Raw genomic sequence first — 25,141 nt, forward strand, 5'->3', positions numbered from 1 at the left:
ACCTTGGGGGCTGAACCTGCAAGAAATCTTTAACCGTTTGTACAGATTTTGCCTTTTCTTCCATTTTCTTCATTACCTGCTGGGCAGGTGTACCAAACAAACTGGCCTTATCCATAGGAGCATCTAATAACTTAGCTTTAACATGATCTGGTAAGACCTGTTCCTTCAGCCATGCATGTCTTCTTATCACTGTGCCAGTCATGGCTGATCTAAATGAAGCCTCCAGTGCATCATAGCCACATTTTAAGGAATGGTTACTAACCTGTTGTATGTTATTTACCATTTCTAATACATATTTCTTATCTATAGAGTCATCAGAGGATAGCTTTTAGTTAACTGATCAAGCATAAACTCTTGGTATTGTATCATGTGAAACTGACAGTTTAAAGCTCTAGCTGCGAGAGTAGCTGAGGTGTAAATTTTTTGCCCCATCTGTCTAAAGACCTGGCTTCCCTTTCAGAAGGAATAGGGTTTTTTGCTGTGGTCGAGTCTACTGCCTTAGGCCCCTGGGATATAGTTTCGGGGTCTGCAAGTGGGGCCTTGTATAGGTGATGATGAGTGTCTGGTACCCTGTAAAATCTATCTGGTTTGGCAGGGGCTGGAGGTAAGGAGTCTGGTGCAGTGCAGACATCATTAAATGCATCGTCCACAACAGAGAGGACAGGAGGTATAGCTAAGGGCCTGTGTTGTGGAAGGTGCAGAAAAGTCCTAAGTCTTTTCTGGAATCTGAGAAATCCTGTTCCTGCCATTGGAATTGTTCTCGCATGGCATGTAAGGTTTCCCCAAAGGAGAATTCTTCTGGTGGAGAAGCAGCTGGAATGGATTCTTCAGCATCTGAGTCTTCATAATTGGAGAAAGGAGCCTCTGGCTGGTCTGTAATATCTGAGTCATCCGCAGAATCATCAGAGGACACAGGCTCGGGGGGCTCTGCTCTAGGTCTCTTTTCTGGGGGCTGAGAGGCCCTGTCTGGGTGAGATTGAGATCCCCTAATTAAAGATATTAAATCTTCTGCCAGCGTAAGCATTTGTGAACTAGAAGTGGGCCTGGTTGAGGGGGGTTTAACAGGCACTGATTTAGTAGATTTGGCTGCTTTAGCCCTGGCAAAGGCCTTAATAGACATGGCTGCAGGAGGCCTAGCAGCACCACATGCTGGGGTAGAGACATCCAAAGGGATGGTGTCTGATAAGTCAGTAGTAACCACTGTTGTAGGTTGAATTTCTGAGGCCGATTCAAGTAAGGTAGCAGGAACCTCAGTAGTAGTCATTGATTCAGCTGTACTTTGATCAGTTTTCTCGGTTTCGGCCGAAACCGAGACACTCGCGGTTTGCTTAACCATGGTTTCGGCCGAAACCGTGGACCGCGAGTGTCGGTCTTTTTCTTTGCGTTTTTTAACAATTTGGGTAGTCGGAGGATCAGACGGCATAATGTACGCAAAATCTGATCCGAAAAACTGTTCAGCAAACTCCGACCGACGCCTAAGCGTTCGTCGGTTGAATGAGGCACAGGCCGAACAGGCTGCTACGTCATGGTCTGGGCCTAAACAAGGCAAACAGTAAGAGTGGAAATCTTTATGAGGTATTTGTTTCCCACAAGTTAAACAGTTATTGACTTTTTCTGACATCGGCTGAGGCAAGAAAGAGTCCCCAACGGGGTACTTAGCTTGAAGTAGTATTCGGTAGTAGTAATCTCTGGATCTGACCGACCGGCACTTGCGAACAGCTTCTGCTTCGGGCGCCACGCGGCAAGAAAGACTGAGGAAAATGGCGTCGGCTGATGCCTTTATACCCGAAGACCAGCAGAGATGACGTCGGGTGAAGTGCGACATCAGCGAAGCGGACCGGACTTTGGAATCCGGCCGACCGAAGGGCTGCCTGACGACAGGACAACCCAGTTGTTATGACTGCAGATGCATCCATGAAGGACATCTAGGGCTGATGCCAGAGCCAGAAAGACAAGGCCTGGCTTTAGAAGGTGCTTTAGTCACAGAAGTAGAAGGCCGAACAACCTTATGTAAAGAAGGGACTACAGAGACTTGAGAGGCCCCCTCGGCCTGACCTAACTCCTGAGAGGCCACCTCCTGTAAGATTAAAGGCTCCCCCTGAGATTCAGCTGAAACCTCGGCTGGATCCACAGATTCCACCGTAGTTTCCAAAGAACCGGCGTCCGCAACGGACGACTCATCCTGCTTGGACTTTAACGATTTGTCTTTTCGCTTCTTAGCGGTAGCGGGCGTCGGAGCATCCGACGGCATGTTGTAGTTACACCGCTTACCGAAAACAAGTCTAGCACAATCTAACCTGCGTTTAATGGTGCGCTTATTAAACCTAGCGCAAAAGCGACACCCGACTACGTCGTGCTCAGGCCCCAAGCAAGGAATACAGAGAGAGTGGTAATCCCTATGAGGTATCGGTTTCCCACAAGAAATACAATTATTAACTTTTTCTGACATCCGGAATTAACTGAGGCAAGAAAAGACAAAAATATTCCCCAACGGGGTACTTAGCCCAACTTGGTCTTCGGTCTGAAACTCAGAATACGAAAATTTCAGGACGCCGAACGGCACTTGCAAACGCTGCTTCTGCTTCGGACCATGCGGCAAGAAAGACTGGGGATATGGCGTTGGTCATGCGCTTTAGTACCTCGGCGTACTGACGTCAGATCTGAGCGACCATGACCGACGCCAGCCTAACACTTTGGTATTCGGGCCGACCGAGGACAGCGGACTACCCACAGGTTATGACTGCAGCAATGTGAGACGAAGAACATCCACATTGCAAAGTATGCCTTCCAACCTGTTCATCTGAATGCAATAATTCCTGTAATTCGTTATTTTCCACACAATCAGAAATCAACATCATTTTCTGTTTCAATAAGCCCATAACATGCTGTTGATATTTAAGCATACGAAACTGGCAGTTTAAGGCCCTAACTGCCAAGGTTGCAGACGTATAAACCTTCTTTCCCCTACTATCCAGCACCCAGGAATCTCTATCAGAGGGGGTAAGATTTTTGGCTGTACAGGCCTTTACACCTTTGGGACCCTGTGAGATAGTCTCAGGATTAGCAGCAGGATTTTTGAATAAAAATTTGTGGGAGTCAGGAACCCTGTAATATCTGTCTGGCTTGCTAGGAGCCGGAGATAGGGAATCAGGAGGCATGCTTCATTCCGAAAACACATCATCAAGAATGTCTAAAACAGGAGGTATTGCCAAAGGCCTATGCAGAGGAAGAAGAAGGAAATCCCTAAGCCTCTTTAAATCCTGACTCTCCCAGTGAAAATGTTCCCTTAAAGTATGCAAGGTTTCTCCAAAAGAATAATCCTCAGGAGGAGATGCAGATGGTATGGATTCTTCTGCATCAGAGTCCTCATAGGGTGGAATAGAAAATTCCTGATCAGAAGAGGAGTCAGAAGAAATGGAAACCTGATCTGAAGATTCATAATCAGTGCCTTGCCTAGGTCTCTTAGCAAGGGGGGGGGGGTTGGGAGCCCCTGATCAAGGTAATTAAGTCCTCAGCCATTTTGATCATCTGTTTTATAGGCATAGGGCCCTGAGCACGTGGCTCATACGTCGGTTTTTTAGACATCGAAGATGTTTTTGATCTTGTTTTTGAGGCTGACGTGGGTTTTAAATAAAAATGTTGAGGCCTGAAAACATCATCAGAAGCCGGTGCCTGCTCAGCGGCTCCAGACCCAACCAAGAGAGAGACATCTGCGGGTTCAATACTCTTGAGAATCTCGTGGCATACCGGACTCCGCATGGGTCTCGGTAGAGGCCTGCGACTCAAAAGTAGCGGGTATCGGGGGCTGCAAAAGCGCCTCACTGAGTACCGGCGAACCGGTGACTGGGTTAGTTCTTTTGTCGGTTTTGGATCTCGACGATCTGTCTCTATCTTTTTCCTTGCGTTTTTTGTGACCTCCGGTAGTTGGATTGCTAACCGACGACATTCCAGGGTAATTAAATCTGGATCCAAAATATTTAGAAGCAAAAACATACAGACACTTAATAGTGCGTTGGTTAAATCTAGCACAAAACTGACAGCAAGGCACGTTATGATCTGGGCCTAGGCAAGGAATACAGTACAAGTGAAGATCCTTATGAAGTATTTGCTTCCCACAAGTAATGCAATTATTAACTTTTACTGACATCGGTAAGGAGCAAGAAAAAGTTTCCCCAACAGGGTACTTAGGTTTAGTTGAAAACTTCGGTTCTGAAACTCGAATGCGAAAATTTCAGAAGTCGGCTGACCGGCACTTGCAAACTGCTTCTGCTTCGGGCACCGCACGGCAAGAAAGACTGAATAAAATGTCATTGGCTGCATGTTTTATACCCCTGACGACCTGACGTCATGGAAGAGGAGACAGCAACCGACGCAGGAACTTTGTTATTCAGGCCGACTGAGGGCAACCTGCCAGCGGATTACCCAAATGTAATGACTGCAACAGTGAAACACGAAGAACATCTACTGATTGCACCACTGTTTTGTACACCTTATTTTTCAGCTTCTCTGACACTCTTCTGTTACAAATTACTCCAGACACTCGGTGCCAGTTGTGTACAGCCCCTCTGGTTATAGAACTGACCTCATTCAGGCTTCCCTTCTCTGCAACCATGTTTCACAGGCACATGAAGATGTTAACTTATTCCACTATTTCATCCTGTATCTCATTTTCAGCCTTTTCTATTTTCCCCTAATTCCTGCCATGACAAGTCTTTCTGTATTCAGTTTCATACCATATGCCTTCAGTTTTGCCATTATCCCATCATTTGCTGGAGTTCCTGTTCAGAGTCTTGTTTGTAACACCACATTGTCTGCAAATAGATTATCTGTCCCCTCCAATCCGTTTGCTAATGTAGCTCATCACCAGTATACACAGCAGTGGGCTCAGAGCTGAACCCTGATGAGATTCATTCTGACTTACCGAAGACAGTTTAAACGAATGTAAAAACTACAAAAATATTTGCTGGAACTACCTTCAATGAAAATTCCAAGGAAAGTTGCCACCCTGCACCCAGCCCCAAAACTGATAAATGCCAACTCCAAGGTTGCACAGCAATGGAGAAAGAGCCAAACTCCACATTAATGTAGTTTCGGCAAAAGTACTTAAAGCATTTCATTTTTGCAGATACTACCGTTGGGGACCTAATGAGTTCCTCCTGATACACAACCCGTCCCACTGGGAACCCCTCTGTGATTCTTGACATCGTTCATACTTGTGCCATTGGGTTATTGTAGAAAGCTTACAGTAATTCTACCAATCTTGCCAGGACTTCAAACCATTCCAGAACTACCCAAAATCACTTTCTGGGACCTTTTCACACACAAACTCTTTCTCCAAGTTTAGGAATGTTCAAATGGACCCTTTCCTCATCTCTAGCTTCCTCTCCACCATCTATCTTACATCAAACATCGGATCGGCTGTACTGCATCCTGATATGAATCCAAACTGCTCATCGCTATTTTTACTTTGCATTCATTTATTAATCAGCCTATCTAGCACTTTCATGCAGTGCGTGTTTGATACTTCTATATTGTCCACAATTGTGAAAATCCCCTTTTTTCCACACGGGCATTAGAATGCTTATTTGACAGTCATCTGGAATACTCTTTTCTGTTAAGATGGATAGGAGTACCCTTGGGAGCCATTTCTCCCCTGACTCACTCTATTGCTTTTCCAGACTCCATTTTCCCTAGTGCTGTTCTTCTTCAAGGGTGGGCTCTTCATATATCATTGTAGTCTGCGTGTGGGGCAGTACAGCTTCTGTACAGTTTTTTTTTTTTTATTCAGAAGTTGCTGGATGTACTCCCATGTGACTTTAAATGTCCTATGAACTGGTGAGCAGGTTGTTGCTGGTATCCTTTTTGAATGTTGTCTGTTAACTAACTTCCCTATCTTTCTGTCTGCCCAGTAACCTGATAGAATTTCTTTCTGCCATATGTTGAGTCACTTTCCAGAAGCTCATTGAGTGCCACTGATGCCTTGCTCTTTCCTATTGTGACTACTCTCTTAACCACTTTATTAGCCAACCAATATTCCTTATTAGACTAGCCCATCTTTTCTATCTCTCTCCTTTTCCTGAATTCCTTCTTTCCTTTGAGAACTTCCTGCACTTCTGCATTCTACCACCAACTTTCATAATGTACCTTATTTCTATACCTGGCACGTTCCACAATCTTCACACATACTATTTTGAGAAGCTACCCAGTCTTCAACTCCACTTATCTCATCTTTTTTATGAGGTGATAAAGCCCTCAGTACTTCCTTGACCTCTTGTGCTTTTACTCCAATCAACTTCCAGGTCACCCTAGTCTCTGTTGACTTTAGAGCCTTGTCTAACCACTGCTTGTAGCGGATTGTGACCATCAGTGGTTTATGTTGTGGGCAGAATGTTTCACTGGGGATGATTTTGCAATCTATGCTTCTACCCCAATGCCCCTTCCTTACTAGGATGAAGTCTACCAGAGGTGCAGTGTCCACGCTTGTACATGATCTTGTCTTTGTCTTGGTGAACCACTTCCTGTTACCTCACCCATGTGGCGTAGGCAGTTCATATATACTATTTTATTAGCCCTAATATGAGCATTCACACCCATTATCAACATCAGCTCATGTTGTCCTGCTTTATCAGATCTTGCAACTACTGCCTAAATGTAATGCTTTCATTGTCATCAAATTCCTGCTGTGGGACACTGGCAAAGATTATGAATCTTTAGCTATGTTAGAAATCTGGGAGGAAACTCCCAGATATGCTCAGAATTAGTTCAAAATGATGTGAAGATTACTGATCCTACAGACATTGCCAACATACTGGCTGACAGGTTCAGTGCAAACTTCTCTCCCCCCCCCCCCCCAAAAGGAGACATATCTATACCAAACGATTGTAGCCCCCCAAACATCTCTAACGCCCAGGTGAGAACTGCTCTCTCCAAGGCAAAAAACACAGCATCCATGGGACCTGATGGTGTCCCCGGCTGTGTGCTCCACGAACTCAACGAGAAATTAAACCCGCAGTTAGGACAGCTGTTTAATCTTAGTCTCACCTCCGGATACGTACCCAGGGAGTGGCGCACAGCGACTGTGGTCCCACTTCACAAAGGCAGTGCCTCCACCGACCCTGGAAATTACCGTCCCATTAGCTTGACAAGCCTTATCTGCAAAGCCATGGAGAGGATCATAATGGATCTCGTAAATAAAGACATAGGGAATTTGCAGACTTTGGATCCAACCCAGTTTGGCTTTGTCAAAGGCAGATCATGCCTTTTAAACTTGGTTGACTTTTTCGAAACAGTCACCAAGGCCACTGATGAGGGAAAGGCAGTCCATACAGCCTACCTCGACCTGGCGAAGGCCTTCGATACAATACCCCACTCGGGTATCATTGAAAAACTCATCAGCTTAAATGTAAACCCATACATGACAAGATGGGTTGCAAACTGGCTGAGTGACAGAACCCACAGGGTCAGAGTGGCTGGTGCCATGTCAGACTCAAAGCCTGTCACAAGTGGTGTCCCACAGGGCTCAGTCCTGGGCCCACTCTTGTTTGGCATCTACTTTTCCGAAGTACAAGCAAACACAGGAGGGTTATGGCTGACAAAGTTTGCAGATGACTGCAAACTAGGTGCCGTAGTCGAAAACACATCTGACACAGATATCCTTCAGAAGGGTCTCACAGAAACGGATAACTGGTGCCAGAGCCATGGCCTAAAGTTAAATGCCAAGAAATGCATAGTCATACCCTTCGGGAAAAACAAGGTTACCCCTAGCTACCATATAGGTGGCAATCCACTGAGCACAGAAGAAGTTATCAGGGACCTGGGGACACAGGTTGACAGTAGCCTTTCATTCGACACTCATATTGCTAAAGTAGTTAGGAAGACCTTCTACATTGCCCACCTTAGCATGAAGGGATTCACATCTAGATCAAGGGAGGTCATAGTCTCCCTATACTCATCACTCATCAGACCAATGATAGAGTACAATGCCCCATTCGGAATGTATCTGACCCGACACTTGCAGCAGCTGGAGAGGCCACAAAAGTTCCTCACCAAAAGGATAAAGGGTCTCAAAAATCTGTCTTATGCTGCCCGACTGAAAGAACTCCAGCTCTATTCAGTCGCCACGCTTGCTCAGAGGTGACCTGTGCCTGACATACAAGGCCATGTCAAACCCAGATTTGATGAACATGCTTCACCTCAAAAAATCTAGATCCCTCAGAGCCACAAGGGCGGGAGACTTAAACCTCGACACGGTTATTAATAGGACGTGCTGGAGGGATAGATTCATCACCCAAAGACTCCCTATGCTGTGGAACAAAATCCCGGTATATGTGAGGCAGAGCACCTCGCTGGCCTTGTTCAAGAGGAATCTTGACCAATGGATGGAGGATCGCAGATATACCCCAGGGATTACCTCAGTGTCACTGCTCGACAGAGGCACAGCAAAATAATGGGCATAGTTTCTCCAAACTAAAGGGGTGGCGTAAGCCACAAAACTATGGGCTAGGCTTGTAAATGCCCTCTGGCAGATAGCCTAGTATGAACCTATGAACCTATGAATACTACCCTGTTTTTACACTGGAATCTAATTGCCATGAGACTCACTAATTCTGAGGACATCCTTCACTGACTTGCAAACAGACTCCCTCACTACAATTCCCACACTATTTATAGACTGATTTCCCCATAAGTAGTAGACTGTGGAGCTCAAGCCAAATGGCCTCGCTGCACTGCCCTACTAACTTGTCTTCTGGATGCAAAGGGTGTCCAGGCTCCACCTTGGTCTCCTCATTACCATCATATTATCCACTTCAACGCTTTATCTTTTCAATGAACCTACATTCAGTGCAGTGCTCCTTAATTCGTATTTAGCACGTTGATAGTAGTTTGGCTGATTTTACACCCAGCTTTCACTGGACACTTAGCAATGATAACCCAGGCTGGGCAAAGGCAAGCAGCTTATAGATCAAGGAATGCTGGGATTTATGGTGAGAACACATCAGACAAAAGATGCTCACAGACCCCTCCCCATCATTAGCATGGATCCCTGGAGAAGGTCAGAGTAGGCCAGGTCCTCAACCCACTTACCAACGGCAAACATTCATGCTCATTTATGGAAATATTAATCAATGTGATCAAATCATCTACAACAGAGTTTTACACCATCTAGTGGCAAAGTCCTGAACCTCAATCCTTGTGTGTCACAATTATTATGAGATGAGTTTCCCTAATTTTTTATACATATATATATATATATATATATATATATACATATATATACATATATATATATCTCAATATATATCTATATCTATCTCAATATATATATATATATTATATATATATATCTATCTATATCTATTATATCTATATCTATTATATCTATATCTATTATATCTATATATATATATATATATATATATATATATATATATATTTATATATATATATATATATATATATATATATATATACATACACATATACACACACATACATACACACAAACTGTTGATTATAACTACTTTTGCCAATTTCTACTTACTAATAACTTTTGTTCATTACCAATATATTTGCACCCAAACTTTGTAAGCTGTGATTTGCTTTTTCCCAATTACACATTTCTTTCTATACTTAATCAGTATTTTATATTGTATCTGTACTGCTGCCCACTGATCCCAGGTCATGAATGAATGGGGTCAAAGGAGCAGTCCACCTACCTGGTGTACAAACAGTAAATAAATGTATAAATAGTTTAATAAGGGTTTTAATATCATAACTTACAAGGACAGATGTGTGTTTCACAGTTTTGCAAATAAGACTAGCTAGGTTAATGGGGCTACAGTTTCCCAGGACAATGGTAGGATTGTCCTTATGTAGAAGCATAACTACTGCAGTCTGCCACAATTCAGGGAAAATCTTGTAGTTAAGATCAAGTTAAACTACTTAAGAGGGGCTCCACAAGGGAATGATTCAAACTATTTATTAGGTATCCCTATAAATCATCAAGCCCCAAGCAAGTTTTTTTGTACTACTAAGGGGTTTAAGAGACTTGGGAATTTGTGGAAGATAGTTGCTTCACAAGTAAAGTTTACAGTGACTTTTGTCTAATAGTATACTTGCTGTGTCTACCGGGTCTGAGCGGAGGCAAAATTCTGGATAACGTCAGTATACCGCTGGGTGTTATTTCTTAGTTTCCTAATGTAGTGAAACAAGAATTTATAATCATACTTGGATTCAGTGGCCGATTTAAATTCATGATCTGCCTTATTAGCCCTGAGGGTAGGTTTTAGTTCCTTACTAATATTCTTGAAGCAGTCTCTAATAAGATACATTTTAGATGTACTGCATGATTTAAGTTTTTTTTTCTTGTTATAGAGTTTACTTATTTAAGATAGTTGATGACCAGGGTGCTTTGTTCTTAATCTCCCATGAAATTTGGTTCTTCTATAGGAGGCCAGGTCTAGACACTTATTTTTGTGAGAACTCTCTATTTAAGCAGCAGCTGTGTTAGTGTCATGTCTGGTAATGTTGAAAGTAAATATGGACAGCTTATCACTGAATTTGAGGTCTGTCTCTCTGAAATCCTGGAAATCAAAATTACTGACTGCAGAGGTTTTAGAAAGTTAGAAAGCAAAGGTTGCAAGTTTATGGCCAGACTTAACCAGGGATGGACAAACTACAGGGATGGTACATGTAGTTGCAATATTAGTTAGGACCAGGTCAAGAAAACTCTACCCTCTAGCCATTTTAATAACCATATTTTACAAAGTATTTTAGTCTAAGAATCTGCTGGCGTATCTATTTTATTGACGGGTAACTGAAATCTACTATTATAAAGGCGTTTATGGCAACAAAGAGTTCCTCAAGTATACCTAAGAATCATACATGGTCATCAGAGGACAGGCTATGAGGTGACAGTTTGTTTTGCCCAGGTTAAGTCAGAGTTCAATTCATTCTATTTGTGGCTCTCCTGAAAAATCTGTCATGAGGTAATGTGGTCCCTGAAAAATACCAAAATGCCACTGCAGTTTCTATCAAGTCTGAATGCATGATAGGTAAAAACCCAAGTACAGATTGCTACCTTTACAACACAACCAAGTCTCAGTAGCTATACAAATGGGTACGTGCTCAAGTTGCAGGAGAGCATCAAGATGAGGCAACTTAATGGTAAGTCTTATGGAGTTGATAAAAGTTACCTTGACATGGTCTGATTTAGGGTTGGAAATGGATACAATGATATCTGCTATGCTATGATGTCCAATAGATGGACTCTGTCTGAAAAAACACAATCTACAGGCTTACCAAGGATTTTAACAAGTATATTTAAGTCACGGAACAAAAAGTGCATGTTATCCTTAGCAAAGGAAGTTGGATGGTCAATCATTTCATCCTATGACAACATATACTGGATCCCCTTAGAATGATGCCAAATACCAAGTCAATTCTTGAAGCAAACCATTTTTTTGGTCTTTATCTTTAGGCATCAGTCCGGGTAAAGGAAAAATTCAAAACTAATGTTCTCTTAAACGCCAACATATTTATTACATAAACAAAGCTTTTGGGGACAATTCCCTCCAACTGTGTAAGTGCAAACTCCGTATAAGTTCTAAAATTCAAATTTTATCACAAGACACAAACAATACAATTTAAAGTTATACAGACATTAAAGCAGAAACAAATGGCACTAAGATTATATTTCTGAATAACTATGTTTTTTATTTATTGGGGTTTACTATGTCAGTACAATTTTAAACTATACTGTATACATTCTTGTGAAGAACAGGTTTTTTTTTGTGTCACTTTAAATTTTAAGAGTGAGTTAAGTAGATTTTCATTGGGGGGTCGTGTCTTGTGATAAAATTCAAATTAAAAAGAATCAGTTAATACTGAGTTTGTACTTAAACTGATGAAGGGAATTGTCCCAAAAGATTTGTTTATGTTAATAAATATTTTGGCGTTTAAGAGTCTGGTAGGTTTGTTTTTCTTGTATTTGGATTGCACCACTGACTATTTTCCCGGTTCCGGTGATCCAGTTATATTTGAAGGAAAATTTCCACTCAGGACCAGTGTCTTGTCTACACTGGACACATGCATGAAGAAATCCTAACACATCTCTCTGCATGCCGCTTAGAGATATATGCCTCAAATCATTCACACTCATATGGACTACCACTAGGCTGTAATCCTATTTAAATGGTGAGGCGGACTTTGGAGCCTTTACAATGTCACAGATCCTGCCACCAAAAAGACAACTAACTGCAGCTCAGTCTTTCCCCAGTCCTGAGTGTGTGGAACCAGTGTACATGACAACAGTCACTAATTACTAAGAAGATACACTTTTTAGTAATGGACTTGGGGATATTAAGACAGCTTGTGGTCTACCTCCTGGTGTGTCTTTACTATGTGTGAACATGGTGCTGATGACATTTGCTGAGGACAAGTCTTCTTAAACTGATAGCACCACGCAACTATAAGCAGATTTCAACAATACAGACATGCTAAAACACTCAACAAGTTATGTTAGCCAATGGCCAGACACCCACTGAGTTTGCCAAGTCACACTAAAGGTGACAGCAGAACAGAAGCAATTATCTACCATGCAGAATAACCTACAGTGGTGTAACATAAAGGGCTGTGACATGCTGCTTTGCATGTAAAAAAAACAGAAAACGAGCAACTTATCAAAATACAACTTATTACTCCAGCATTAATTTGAACTCTAAAACAGCAGCAAATTACTCTTAGCAAATAATAACTAGGAATATTCCAAGACGGCACACAACACTGCCGCACTCATTTGTGCCCAATTAGCAAACTGCACTAAAACCAGAAAAAAAAAACAATTTAAGTAATTAAAACATACTTCCCTGGTATTTGAATGGACAAAGGAGTCAAACCTAGTAAAGACACGTCAATACTAGTTCCAGCTAGATAAGAGCTCAAAGGTCTATCTCACTGCTCGGCAAAAGATACTGAAGACGATAATCCTGCCACAGGCACTATTGCTGGCAAAGTTTTCTGAGGATGCAGTGTGCCTTGAGAAACAATCACAAAAGAACTTTGGAGTGCCTTATGTCAGAAAACAGCTACAATGCAATAATCAAAAATAAACAAGTTAAATAAGTAATTTATGCTTAAATGCTTCTTGTTGTAAAATTAAGAAAAAAATGAAGATTATATGGGATGCTCTCCCTTGTTTACCAAGCTTTAAGGAGCATCATGTCTTCTGTAGGAATAAAGCCAGCCCCACTAGGGGGCTGTTTGACTGTTGTGGAATCCAGGCCAGGAGTCGGCTGACCAGCACTTGCGAACTGCTTCTGCTTCGGGCACCGCACGGCAAGAAAGAATGAATAAAATGGCGTCGGCTGCATCTTTTATACCCCTGACCACCTGACGTCAGGGAAGAGGCAACAGCAACCGATGCAGGACCAAAGACTTTGGAATTCTGTCCGACTGAGGGCAACCTGCCAGCAGGATAACCCAAATGTAATGACTGCAACAGTGAAACACGAAGAACCATCCTATAGTTTCTTACATTCTTGTACTGAAACAGTGACAGTGTAATAAAGCCAGTTACCACTGCAATACACAGCTGAAATGCAGACTATCAGGTGGTGTTTCATTTCTGTTTTATAAAAATGACTACAGTACACAGCATTTTACTTTTCAATGCCAAACAAATTCTTACAGTACACAATATCCTGTTGTATGTTATATTTCCATATGCAATGCCATCAATAAAAACAATGTCTCATGTATGTAAACTATAATCTAGTAAGGCATATAAACTCATCACAATAATCAGAAGTCAAAAGGTTACTTTTCATTTAAATTTGGGTACCAGCTACAAAATTAAGAAAACTGATATCAGTACAACTTTGCTCAAGCACTCATCAAATGATGGCTATGTCTCTATACCACTGAAATCTATACATACAAATTCCAAGGCATTACCACTTCAAAGTCATAGTCAAGCTTGAGTTCTGCAAATAAAGAAATACTCCCCTCTTCCAAGGTGTTGCAACCTTGGTGTCTGCATACAGATTAAAGTAGGGGTAACACTTCCCGCCAAAAGACATAGCTAAGCAAAGTTGTTCATCTGCTTTACCTTTTTTTTTAAACATTTACTTTTGTTTGAAAAAGAGTATCTGTTATAAAACTGACTTAAGGACAATAAAGCTTTCAAATGAATACATGTGCAAAAGGATCTCTCAGCTAAACAGAATACTATGTGCCTGGATTCAACATCTGTGTGGGGAGGTACACGCAACATTTCAGCATGTAAAAAGCTGATAAACACAGCATCCTTACCTGTGTGGGAATGATGGATCCTTCTCGTACATGCAAGTTAATGTGGTCCAGTGGAGCTGCAAGCTGTACAGACTCTCCACTGCTAATAAAGGAAGATCCCTGCAAACAAGAAACATATATGACACTAGACTGCTGCAGAATGGTGAAACACTCATTTCTACCACCAAGACAATGAAGAAATGTTTCAGACAGTAGTGCTTCCTGTGGAAATCAGATGGTACCTACCACAAACTGCACATTTCTATCTAGATCAAAAAATGTTTAAGATGGATAACTCAAATGTTTACTCTAAAGCCAATAATTTTTAAAAACAAACTTGGATCTACTATTAAATGTAATTTATTAAAACGCAAACCACTCAACCTTTTGTCTGATACTTGGCCTTCATCAGGAAAGAGCAACATTTAATTTATACTTTTTCAATAAAGCCCTACTATAAGTGGGTTTGTGTTTTAGTAAACTCCATTTAATAATATAACACAATTTGGTTTATTTAGTTTAGTAATGTCAGGGCTTCTATTTTCTGGTCAGCAATGTTTTACATACAGAATGCCAGGATTAAGAATGCATGACAACAGGCACTTAAAAACTTGATAATAAAATCAAGAATACCTTCTTCAGCTCTCACAGCATTCATGCTTTTTTGATGTGGAAAAAATGCACTTAAATCCAGACTACAAAAAAGAAGTTCAAATCACCTCTGTATGAAGAGACATACTTTTTTTATTTAATATAATGTTTGAATATTTCACATGTACTTCAAAGCAAGCTTTCTATATAATAGGAACACTTATTTAATACACACACACATTTACAGTATTTCAATTTCTGCACTGGCTAGGTCATTTGTTTCTTTTGTGTCTACATCTGAAAACATTGCAATTTTAACAATTAAAACTCTTTCCATGTAAAGACTACAAATGCTAATTAAAGATAATTCAAATTTACAACACAATGCAGAATATCACTACTATAAAATACTCTTCTTTCAGAAGAAAAAAAGTGTAGTTTTGTACCTACCATAACTGTAGATGTTCGAGTGTATACACTGCTGCAGTCATGACACTTGGGTTATCCTGCCATCAGGCGGTTCCCCAGTCGGCCTGAGTTCCAAAGTCTTGGTCCGGCATCGGTTGCTGTCACCTCCTCCCTGACGTCAGTGCGACAGGGGTATATAAGATGCAGCCGATGTAATTTTCTTCAGTTTTTCTTGCCTCAGATGTCAAGTGCCTCTAAATATGTAGGCAATTCCAATTGCTAATAAAACATACATAAGAAAAGCAAAAAACACTTACAGCTACCAGCAAATACTCCCCATAGGTAGTAAGGGTAGAAGACATAGGTACGTACCAGCCAGTAAGAGGGGAAGGAGGGAGGGTAACCTGGACTGCAGCAGTGTATACACTCGAACATCTACATTTATGGTAGGTACAAAACTGTACTATGCTCATCATGTTACACTGCTGCAGTCATTACACTTGGGTAGAATCCCAAAAGCTGAGGTAGGGTGGCTGGTTCTATAAGGCATTAGGGGTGGCTATAAGGCCCTGCAGCACTGCAGTGGCGAAGCCAGCTCTGGATTTAGAGTATAGAGGCAGATGGTAATGCTTGGTGAAGTTATGTACAGAACTCCAAGTTGCTGCTTCCAAAATATCCTTGGTAGGTACTCCCCTGAGGTAGGCAGTTGAAGTGGCTGTTGCACTGGTGGAGTGAGATCTAATGCTGCTAGGTACAGGTTTTCCATGGTATGTGTAGCAGAAACGTATACAATGTCCTATCCATTTTGAAATAGTCTGTTTTGAAATGGCTTTTCCCTGTGCTCCTGCAGCATATGCTACCAATAATTGCTCAGATTTTCTGAAAGCTTTGGTTTTGTCCAAGTAGAAGCATAACTGCCTGTGAATGTCCAAAGAGTGCAGTAGTCTCTCCCCTTTATTCTGTGGTTTAGGATAAAAAGTTGGCAGGTGAATAGTTTGGTTTAGAGCCACACTGGATACCACCTTTGGCATAAACGTAGGGTTAGTTCTTAAAGACACCCTGTCCTGGTGGAAAATGAGGAAAGGTTCCACTGCCATTAGTGCCTGTAATTCTGAAACTCTTCGTGCTGATGTTATTGCCAGGAGCAGAGCAGTTTTCCAAGAGATATATTTTAATTCTGCTGTGTTAGCTGGCTCAAAAGGAGGTAAAGTCAGTTTTTCCAAAACAAAGTTGAGGTCCCCAAGTTGGAGTAGGTGCTCTACGGGGCGGTCTTATGTTTTTAGCCCCTCTGAGGTACTGTTTTAACAGAGGATTAGAGAAAATTGGTGGATCCGTGTTGTAATGAGCAGAGATGGCAGAGGCGTGGATCTTGATGGATGAGAAGGAGTGGCCTTTGTCCAGCATCTCAGTTAAGTATTGTAGTATCTGAAGAATGTTTGGGACAAGAGGGTCAAGGCTGTGAGCTTGGTTCGAGGCACAGAATCTCTTCTATTTATCAGAATAGGCTTTCCTGGTACTAGGCCTTCTGGCCTCCAGAATGACATCCATAACAGCTTTGGAGAGAGGCATTGCTTGCTTGATTAAGGAATCTTCCATGCAGCTAGGTTTAAGGTCTTTAGCTGGCTGTGTAGTATTTGACTGTTGTGCTGAGTCAGCAGATATGGGATTTGAGGCAAAATCCAGGGTGGTTCTTGTGCTAAGCTCCTTAAGATTAGGTACCAGTGCTGGCATGGCCAGTCTGGTGCAATCAGGATCATCTTTGGCTCTTCTTGCCTGGCTTTTATGAGTACCTTTGGCAGGAGAGGTAGTGGTGGGAAAGCGTATACTTGTAGGTTCTCCCAGCTGAATGAGAGAGCATCCACTTTCCATGCTTGTGGATGGTAACTCCTTGTGCAGAATTTTTGTAGCTGGCAGTTTATTGGGGATGCAAACAGATCTATGTCCGGGCTCCACCATTTCTGTGTTATCATTCTGAATATTTGTTGATTTAATTCCCATTTGTGGGGATCCATGATGTTTCTGCTTAAGTCGTCTGCCAGTGTGTTTTTCTCTCCTGGCAGGAATTGTGCTTGCAGATGAACTTGAAGGTTTATAGCTGTGTTCCACAAGGTCATGGCTTGTCTGCATAGGGGGAAGGAGTGAGTGCCCCCTTTCTTGTTTATGTACCACATAACTGCGGTGTTGTCTGTCTTTAGCAGTAGCTGTCCTGGATGCAGCAGGTCCTTGAAAGCTATAAGAGAATTTTGTATAGCTAGCATCTCTTTTTGATTGATGTCAAGATGCCTATGTTCTGCGGGCCACGTGCCCTGAATACATTTGCCTGCCATGTGCGCTCCCCAGGCATAATCCGATGCATCTGTTGTCAGTGTTTGCCTGGCTGTGGGTTGTGTAAAAGGCTCCCTTGTTGAGGTGACAAGCTTGAGCCCACCATTGAAATTCCTGTTGAAGGCAAGGGATTAATGATATAACTGTTTCCAAACTTTGACAGTGTTGAGACCATACATTCTTTAGGTACCACTGTAGTTTCCTCATATGCAGTCTGGCATATGGAATTAGCAGTATGCAGGATGCCATGTAACCCAAGGCCAGCAGAATTTTTCTTGCAAGGAGTTGGGTCTTTGTTGCCATCAATTGAAAGTATTGAGTCAGTTGTCCTTGCTTGTCTGGCGTGAGATAAGCCATCTCGGCCGTTGTTTTCAAGCTGGCACCCAGGAATATAATCTCTTGTGAAGGCACTAGTTTTCATTTCTTTGCGTTTACTGTGTACCCTGGGCAACTTAATAACTTTTTTACAAACTCCAGATGCTTTAGGAGAATGTCCTTACTCTCTGCTTGAATCAGGCAGTCATCCAGGTACGGGTAAATTTTAATTTCTTTCTGTTTGCAAAATGCAATTACTGGTGCCAGGCACTTTGTGAAGACCCTGGGCGCAGTAGATAAGCCAAAGGGCAGTGCAGAGAACTAGCTATGAATCTGAGGTATCTTCCGCAGTTTAGTCTGATAGGGACATGCAGGTATGCCTCCTTGAGATCCAAAGTCATGAGCCAAGCTTTCTTGCCCAGCATGGGAAGAAGCTGCTGTAATGTCAACATTATGAATTTCGGAACATCCAGGTAAGTGTTTAGAGATGAAAGATCCAGAGGCCCTTTCTGGGTACCAGAAAGAGTCTTGAGTAAAATCCTTGTCCTTGCTCCTGTGATGGTACCTTTTGAATAGCTCTCATATCCATGAGTGCTGTAATTTGTTTTTGAGCCTCTGCCCATTGATTAGGTGGCAGATTTGGCATTCCTTTTAACCTTGGCAGAGTGTGAAAGTGGAACCTGTAACCTTGAAATACAATGTTGAGAACCCATTTGTCTTTGGTGATCATTTGCCAATTGTGGTACAAGAGTGCCAGTTTCCCTCCCAAGTGGGCTGCCAAGACGGATTTGTTTGGCAGCTGTAGTGGGAAGTCATTGGAGCTGCTTTTTATATGGTTGGGGCCTGCCTTCTCCTCCTTTCTGGCCTGATGCAACCCATTGTCAAGGCCTGTAAGGACCTTGTGTTTGACCTCTACCTCTTGGACGTCTGTATCTTCCCTTTGAGGTCTGTCTGTAATTGGAAAGGACCAATTCTTAGTTGGCCAGTTTCTGCTAAATCTAGGGGGCTGAACCTGTAAGAAATCCTACACAGTTTGCATAGATTTTGCCTTATCCTCTATTTTCTTTAATACCTCTTCTGCCTTAACTCCAAATAACACATCCTGCTGCAAAGGTGCATCCAATAATTTTGCTTTAACATGATCTGGTAACGTATGTTCTTTTAACCAAGCATGTCTTCTAATGACAGAGCCTGTAACTACTGCTCTGCAGGAGGCCTCTAGAGAATCAAAACCACATTGCAAAGTATGCTTTCCCACTTGTTCAGCTGCATGCAATAAATCCTGCATTTATTTAAAATCAGGAGGATCTGATTCTGGAAGCATTTTTTGTTTTAACGGAGACAGTAAAAATTGCTGATATTTTAGCATGTGAAACTGGCAATTTAAGGTTCTCATTGCTAAAGTTGCAGACGTATATACTTTCTTTCCCCATCTGTCTAATGCTCTGGAATCTCTGTCAGAGGGAACTGGATTCTTGGCTGATGAGGCCTTAACTCCTTTGGGTCCCAGAGAAATAATTTCAGGGTCAGCTACAGGGCTTTTATACAGAAATTAATGTGAGTCAGGGACTCTGTAGTATCTGTCAGGTTTAACAGGGGCTGGAGGTAAGGAATCAGGATTTAAGCTGGATTCAGGATACACATCATCCACAATTTCTAACTCTGGCGGAATAGCAAGGGGTCTGTGTTGAGGTAATAAAAGGAAGTCTCTGAGCCTTTTCTTGGATTCTGAGTAATTCTGGCCTTCCCAGTGGAAATGCTCCCTCATGGTATGTAGGGTTTCCCCAAAGGAGTAGTCCTCCGGAAGTGAGGCTGATGGAATTGATTCCTCAGCATCAGAATCCTCATAAGGGGGTAAAGAGTATCCTAGGTCTGAGGATGAATCAGAAGAGATGGACACCTGGTCGGATGAGTCATAGTCTGCATCCTGTCTAGGCCTTTTATCAGGAGGGGGATGGGACCCCCTGATCAGAGTGATTAGGTCTTCGGCCATTTTGAGCATTCGTTTCTTAGGCATGGAGGCCTGTCCTGGAGAATGCTGTATTTGTTTCTTTGATTTTAAAGGAGGCTTAGACTTAGCTGAGGGTTTAATGCTTAACTGAGTAGGTCTGAAGACACCCTCTGAAGCTGTGGGTTGCTCAGCTACTCCGGATCCCTCTGAAAGGTTAGTCTCGGTAGGCTGAATAACTTGTGCGTCTGAAGGCCCAGCCATCGCCACGTGGGAGTCAAAGGCGGCCTGTGGTTCTACAGAAGCAGTAGTCAGGGGCTGCAAAGGCGCCTCGCTGAAAACCGGAGAACTGGCGACTGGCCTAGAAGAGGCTTCGTCATCAGTTTTGGGCCTCGGATGCCTATCCATGTCTTTGTGCTTTTTGTGTATTCCGGTCGTCGGAAGTTCCGACGGCATGGTATAATTGAATTTTCTACCAAAATAATGTCGGGCAAAATCAAACCGACATTTAATAGTTTGTGTCTTTTGGCTTTTCCCAGTTAGGGGTCCCCACAGCTGAACTCTGGTCCGCTAATGATTTGCAGTAGATTTTTACGTACTGGCTTGCCGGACCTAATGCACAACCTTCAATGAAGGAACACCCATTCACGCATGTCGCTACACAGAAGAGACTCTGAGAATCGAACGGGCAACGTCTAACTGTGAGGCGACAACGCTACCACAGCACCACCACCGCAGTTCTAAACCGACATTTAATAGTGCGCTTGTTAAACCTAGCACAAAACCGACAACCAGTGACATCGTGGTCTGGGCCTAGGCATGGGATACAATAGGAATGGAAATTCTTATGAGGTATTTGCTTCCCACAAGAAATACAGTTATTAACTTTTACTGACATCGATCTGAGGCAAGAAAAAGTTTCCCCAACGGGGTACTTAGCTTTGTAGAAGACTTCGGTTCTGGATTCGGAATGAAAATCTCAGGAGACGGCCGACCAGCACTTGCGAACTGCTTTTGCTTCGGGCACCGTGCGGCAAGAAAGACTGAAGAAAATGGCGTCGGCTGCATCTTGTACACCCCTGTCGCACTGACGTCAGGGAGGAGGCGACAGCAACCAATGCCGGACCAAGACTTTGGAACTCAGGCCGATTGGGGAACCGCCTGACAGCAGGATAACCCAAGTCTAATGACTGCAGCAGTGTAACACAATGAACATCTACTTCTTTATACTTCATTTTGCTGTTTGCCATATTTATTACTGCTTGTTGGTACCTTCAATAAATTGATTACAGTGTTCTACTGAATAGCTGCTTTATTAGTGCTGTTTGTTACTGTTGCGATTTGTGAGCTATTGTTTCAAAGCAATCTACAGATTAACTATATTTCATTGCTATCTACTGCAATTCATTACTGTTCAACTGTTTTACTGCATTTCATTGCTGTTTCACTGTATTTTTTCATATTACAAGTGCTATTCTTTAGACTATAAGTGATTAATCTTGTGTTTCAATGTGAGTTTTTTTCTTACTGATTCTTAACATTAAAACTGTGTAGCATAGTCTCAATACAGGTCTGCAGTATCCAGGGCTTCAGCTGCACATTTTTAAACCCTTTTTGAGATATTCCAGCTACAAGTCAACTGTTTTTTTTTTCTGAAAAAAAAGTTCTAAGCTTCTTTTCTGCCTTTCCTGTTACTAGAGTAGTCCAGATACAGATTTGCTGTATCCAGGACTGTTTTGCAAGTTTCTGAGTTCCTCAGACCCTTCTGTGTTAGAGGGAAGCCTTCCAGCTTATCAGTGGGAGTGGTAAGCACTAAGCAGCCTATCTACCACAAGAGGAGTTGTTTCTGGCTCAGAAATTGTAGTTTATTGGCAGTTTGGGCAGTTTTTCTATCCCTTCCAACTTTCTCTTCTCTCTTCTTGCACTTTTATTAGCTTACTCGTCAGCCCTTCATCAGGCTTTTTGTAGCAATTACTGGAGCACACATAAGTGCTATTAGCACCAGACTTCCTATAAGGAAACAGAACAGCTCCAGTACTTAGTAATGATGACCATCCCTCCTGGCATGTCTAAAGGTCGGTTTCCTGTGCTTTCTCCCATTAACCAGGTGAACTTGGACATTCTGAGGCAGTGTAGCAACTGCCTCATGTACACAGACAACCCTCTCCCTCTTACCTCCCAACACTCAGACTTGTGGGAGATGTGCCTGTATCTCCAAAATGGAAGCCATGCACTCTCCAGCCAAGAGCAGAATAGCTGGTCAATAGCAGAAGGTCAACATCTGCACCACACCATATGGAACACATAGCGCACCACACCACATGTAACACATAGCCCTCCAGAACACCCACCATCACAGCCCTCACATAAAAACACAAACTACACACCCATCTTCGCGGAGGGTCTCAGTAGAAATCTACCCAAACAGCAGAGACCTCCAAGGCAGAAAACACACTCGACCACCAAAACACAGCACAAACCACAAGATACATAGCTCACCTACACAGTGTGCCCCTCAACGTAAGCCCCTAAGGCAAAACAGCTTGCCCAATACAATAATCAAAGGTGACAATAGTGAGGCACACTGAAGATAATAGTCAGCTGTCTATCAAGTGCCAGAATCCGACAACACACGCACTCAGGTCACACTACAAGTATGACTCTGTCATTGTCCATGTGGGTGTGAATGATCAGAGATTCACCTCCCTGGACTACATGAAGAGAGACATGGTGGAGCGCTCGGATTATGTGTCCCAGGCAGGTAAGAACCTAGCCCTGAGCAGCATCCTACCATCACCCAGAATGATACCACAGTACAAACAGGAAATGATTGACTTCAACAACTGGCTAAGTTTCTGGTGTCATTCTAAGGGAATCCAGTATCTGTCTGCTGGGATGACATGACTGACAGACATCGATGCTTTGCCAGAGATGTCCTGTATCTGTCACCCCTGGGTTTCCGGGTACTGGCCAAGGCTCTTGCCACCCCTATAGTGCATTTTTAGGGGGTTTATATTACATAATCGAAGAGACAAGTCTTCGAATATGTAATCATCGACCCCTAAAACCCAAAATGTGAAAACCAATTCCGCTGGCCATTCCAGGAGTTTACCCTTTACCTCAACTGAGCGATTGCGGAGTTGGTATATTTAGTTAGGGGGGGTGTGGGAGGGCACAGCACCCCCACGTCAGGGATTGTGGGGGGCAAGTCCCCCACTTAAATTACATTTGAAGTGTTTGTCTTGTTTGTATGGCCCGCAAATGTTTTCCCTAGGAAAAAATTGACGTTTTTGGCCGTTCGTGGTTTTCGCATTTTGGTGTTTAGGGGTCGATGATTACATATTCAAAGACGTGTGTCTTCGATTATCTAATAAAGACCCTTTTTTAGGCAGTGTTCCAAAGACTAAATTACCACCATAACAGCTACAAATGAATGCAATTCTGAGGGTCATGCTGCTCAATGCTAGAAGTCTAAATCTCAAGATGCACTCGCTCGAAGCACTCCTCAAAATGGAGAACATCGACATTTGTGTTGTAATGGAGACCTGGTTTAAAGCAGTAGAAAGCACCACTGCGCTACCAGACTATAACTCATTCCACACCTTTCGGCCCCTGAACATGGACTGAAGCTCCAAAGGCAGTGGTGTCTCCATATTTACAAAGGATATACACACCTCCAGACTAGTAGCCCAGCATAACACATCTGAGACACTTCAGGTACAACGAACACTGTGTAAGATGGCGATTCATGTCGTAGCCTGCTATAGATCCTCAACCATGTCCCAAGACTCTCACGCCACATTCCTAAGCACCCTGGAAACTATTAAGATGCAACCCAACACTCTCATACTAGGTGATTTCAACTACCCCTCCATTAGCTGGGAAAACTACTTGTGCACCAATGCACTGGCCCAACGCTTCTTGGAATTTATCAATTCCAATGCCCTGGACCAGCTCATTCTTACTCCCACTAGTTGAAGCAACATCCCTGACCTGTTTATTACCAACATGGGCTCTACACCAATAGTCAATTCCTCCCTGGTTAGATCAGACTACAAACTAATCACTATGGAAATCCACATCTCACCCACACACCCCCGCAAAGGTATCCACCATGGAAAACTTTTCCAAATCTGACTTTGGACTCCTATAAACAGAGGTGGCTAATGTCACGGCACCCATGCCAATGGAAAATCGATGCATGACTACCGAATCATACACCAATGCACTGTACAAACACATACATAAAGGCATGGAACTAGCCATACCCAACAGAACCAAGATGGTCTCCTCCAAAAAAGGAAGCCAGTCTGGTGGTCCCCTGCCATTAATAAACTCTACAACAGAAGGAAGAAACCGTTGCAGAAAAAGGTGAAGTCCCAAGACTGGAAAAAAACCCTTATTAGCCTCAACAAAAAGTTGAGATTCCTCACCAAAACCTCCAAAGCCAGTTATGAAGGCAGAATTGTGGCAGACACTAAAATAACCACAAAGCCTTCTATACTTATATCAAGAATCTCCTTGGCAATACCCAGATTTGCTATGAGTTACTGCACAATGGTACCTTCTACACCAAGCAAACAGATTTTGCCAACATACTGGAAGACAGATTCAGTGCCAACTTTACCCCTCTCTCCCCCCTAAAGGACCAATCTCAATACCGGAAGAATGGCAGGCACCCAACATTACTGCAGCACAGGTTAACACTGACCTGTCTAGTGCCAAGAATAAAGCTTCCATGGGACCAGACAATATCCCTGGCTGTGTTCTACATGAATATTACCACTGTACTCTCTACTACCCTTTTTTGCTTGTCACATATCTTCTTACTACCTATGAATATAATACATACCAAGGTTTCCATTACCCAAAAGGCCAAACCTCCACTTTCATAGCGCCACACAAGCTTGAACACTTAATACATCCCCTTCCATCTAACTCCTTACTTACTAGGTATCAGCATCCCATTAGAACAAGATATGCCAACCCTATAACCAAAAGATACCAAAGTCTATTAATTAAACTCTGAAAGCTCACAATCAGATTAAAATGCAACTTGACAATGGATGGAGACATCCACCCAAATCCTGGCCCATCCTCATCCACTGGCTCTAGGTCCTTTACTAACTGCCCCACTACTACACAAATCTTAGACAAAACCCCAAACTCACTCTTGATCATTCACCTAAACATCAGAAGTGAAAACAATAAGATTCAACACCTACATGCCCTCTTAGATGCTCCTTCCCCAGACCTACCATGTCT

General features: G+C 42.6%; 1 protein-coding gene across 1 annotated transcript in view; it reads right to left on the bottom strand.

The window, feature by feature from the left end:
- Nucleotides 1-25,141, bottom strand: part of LOC122816753 (lysosomal alpha-glucosidase-like) — a gene marked incomplete in the record, with an annotated part of 907,240 nt that overhangs the window by 320,726 nt on the left and 561,373 nt on the right. The window contains 1 exon segment of the mRNA XM_044089759.1: nt 14,311-14,409. Coding sequence (XP_043945694.1) covers nt 14,311-14,409 — 99 coding nt within the window.

Source organism: Protopterus annectens, chromosome 12.part0, assembly GCF_019279795.1.
Source record: "Protopterus annectens isolate FY-2018-M chromosome 12.part0, PAN1.0, whole genome shotgun sequence".
Lineage (NCBI taxonomy): Eukaryota > Metazoa > Chordata > Ceratodontiformes > Protopteridae > Protopterus > Protopterus annectens.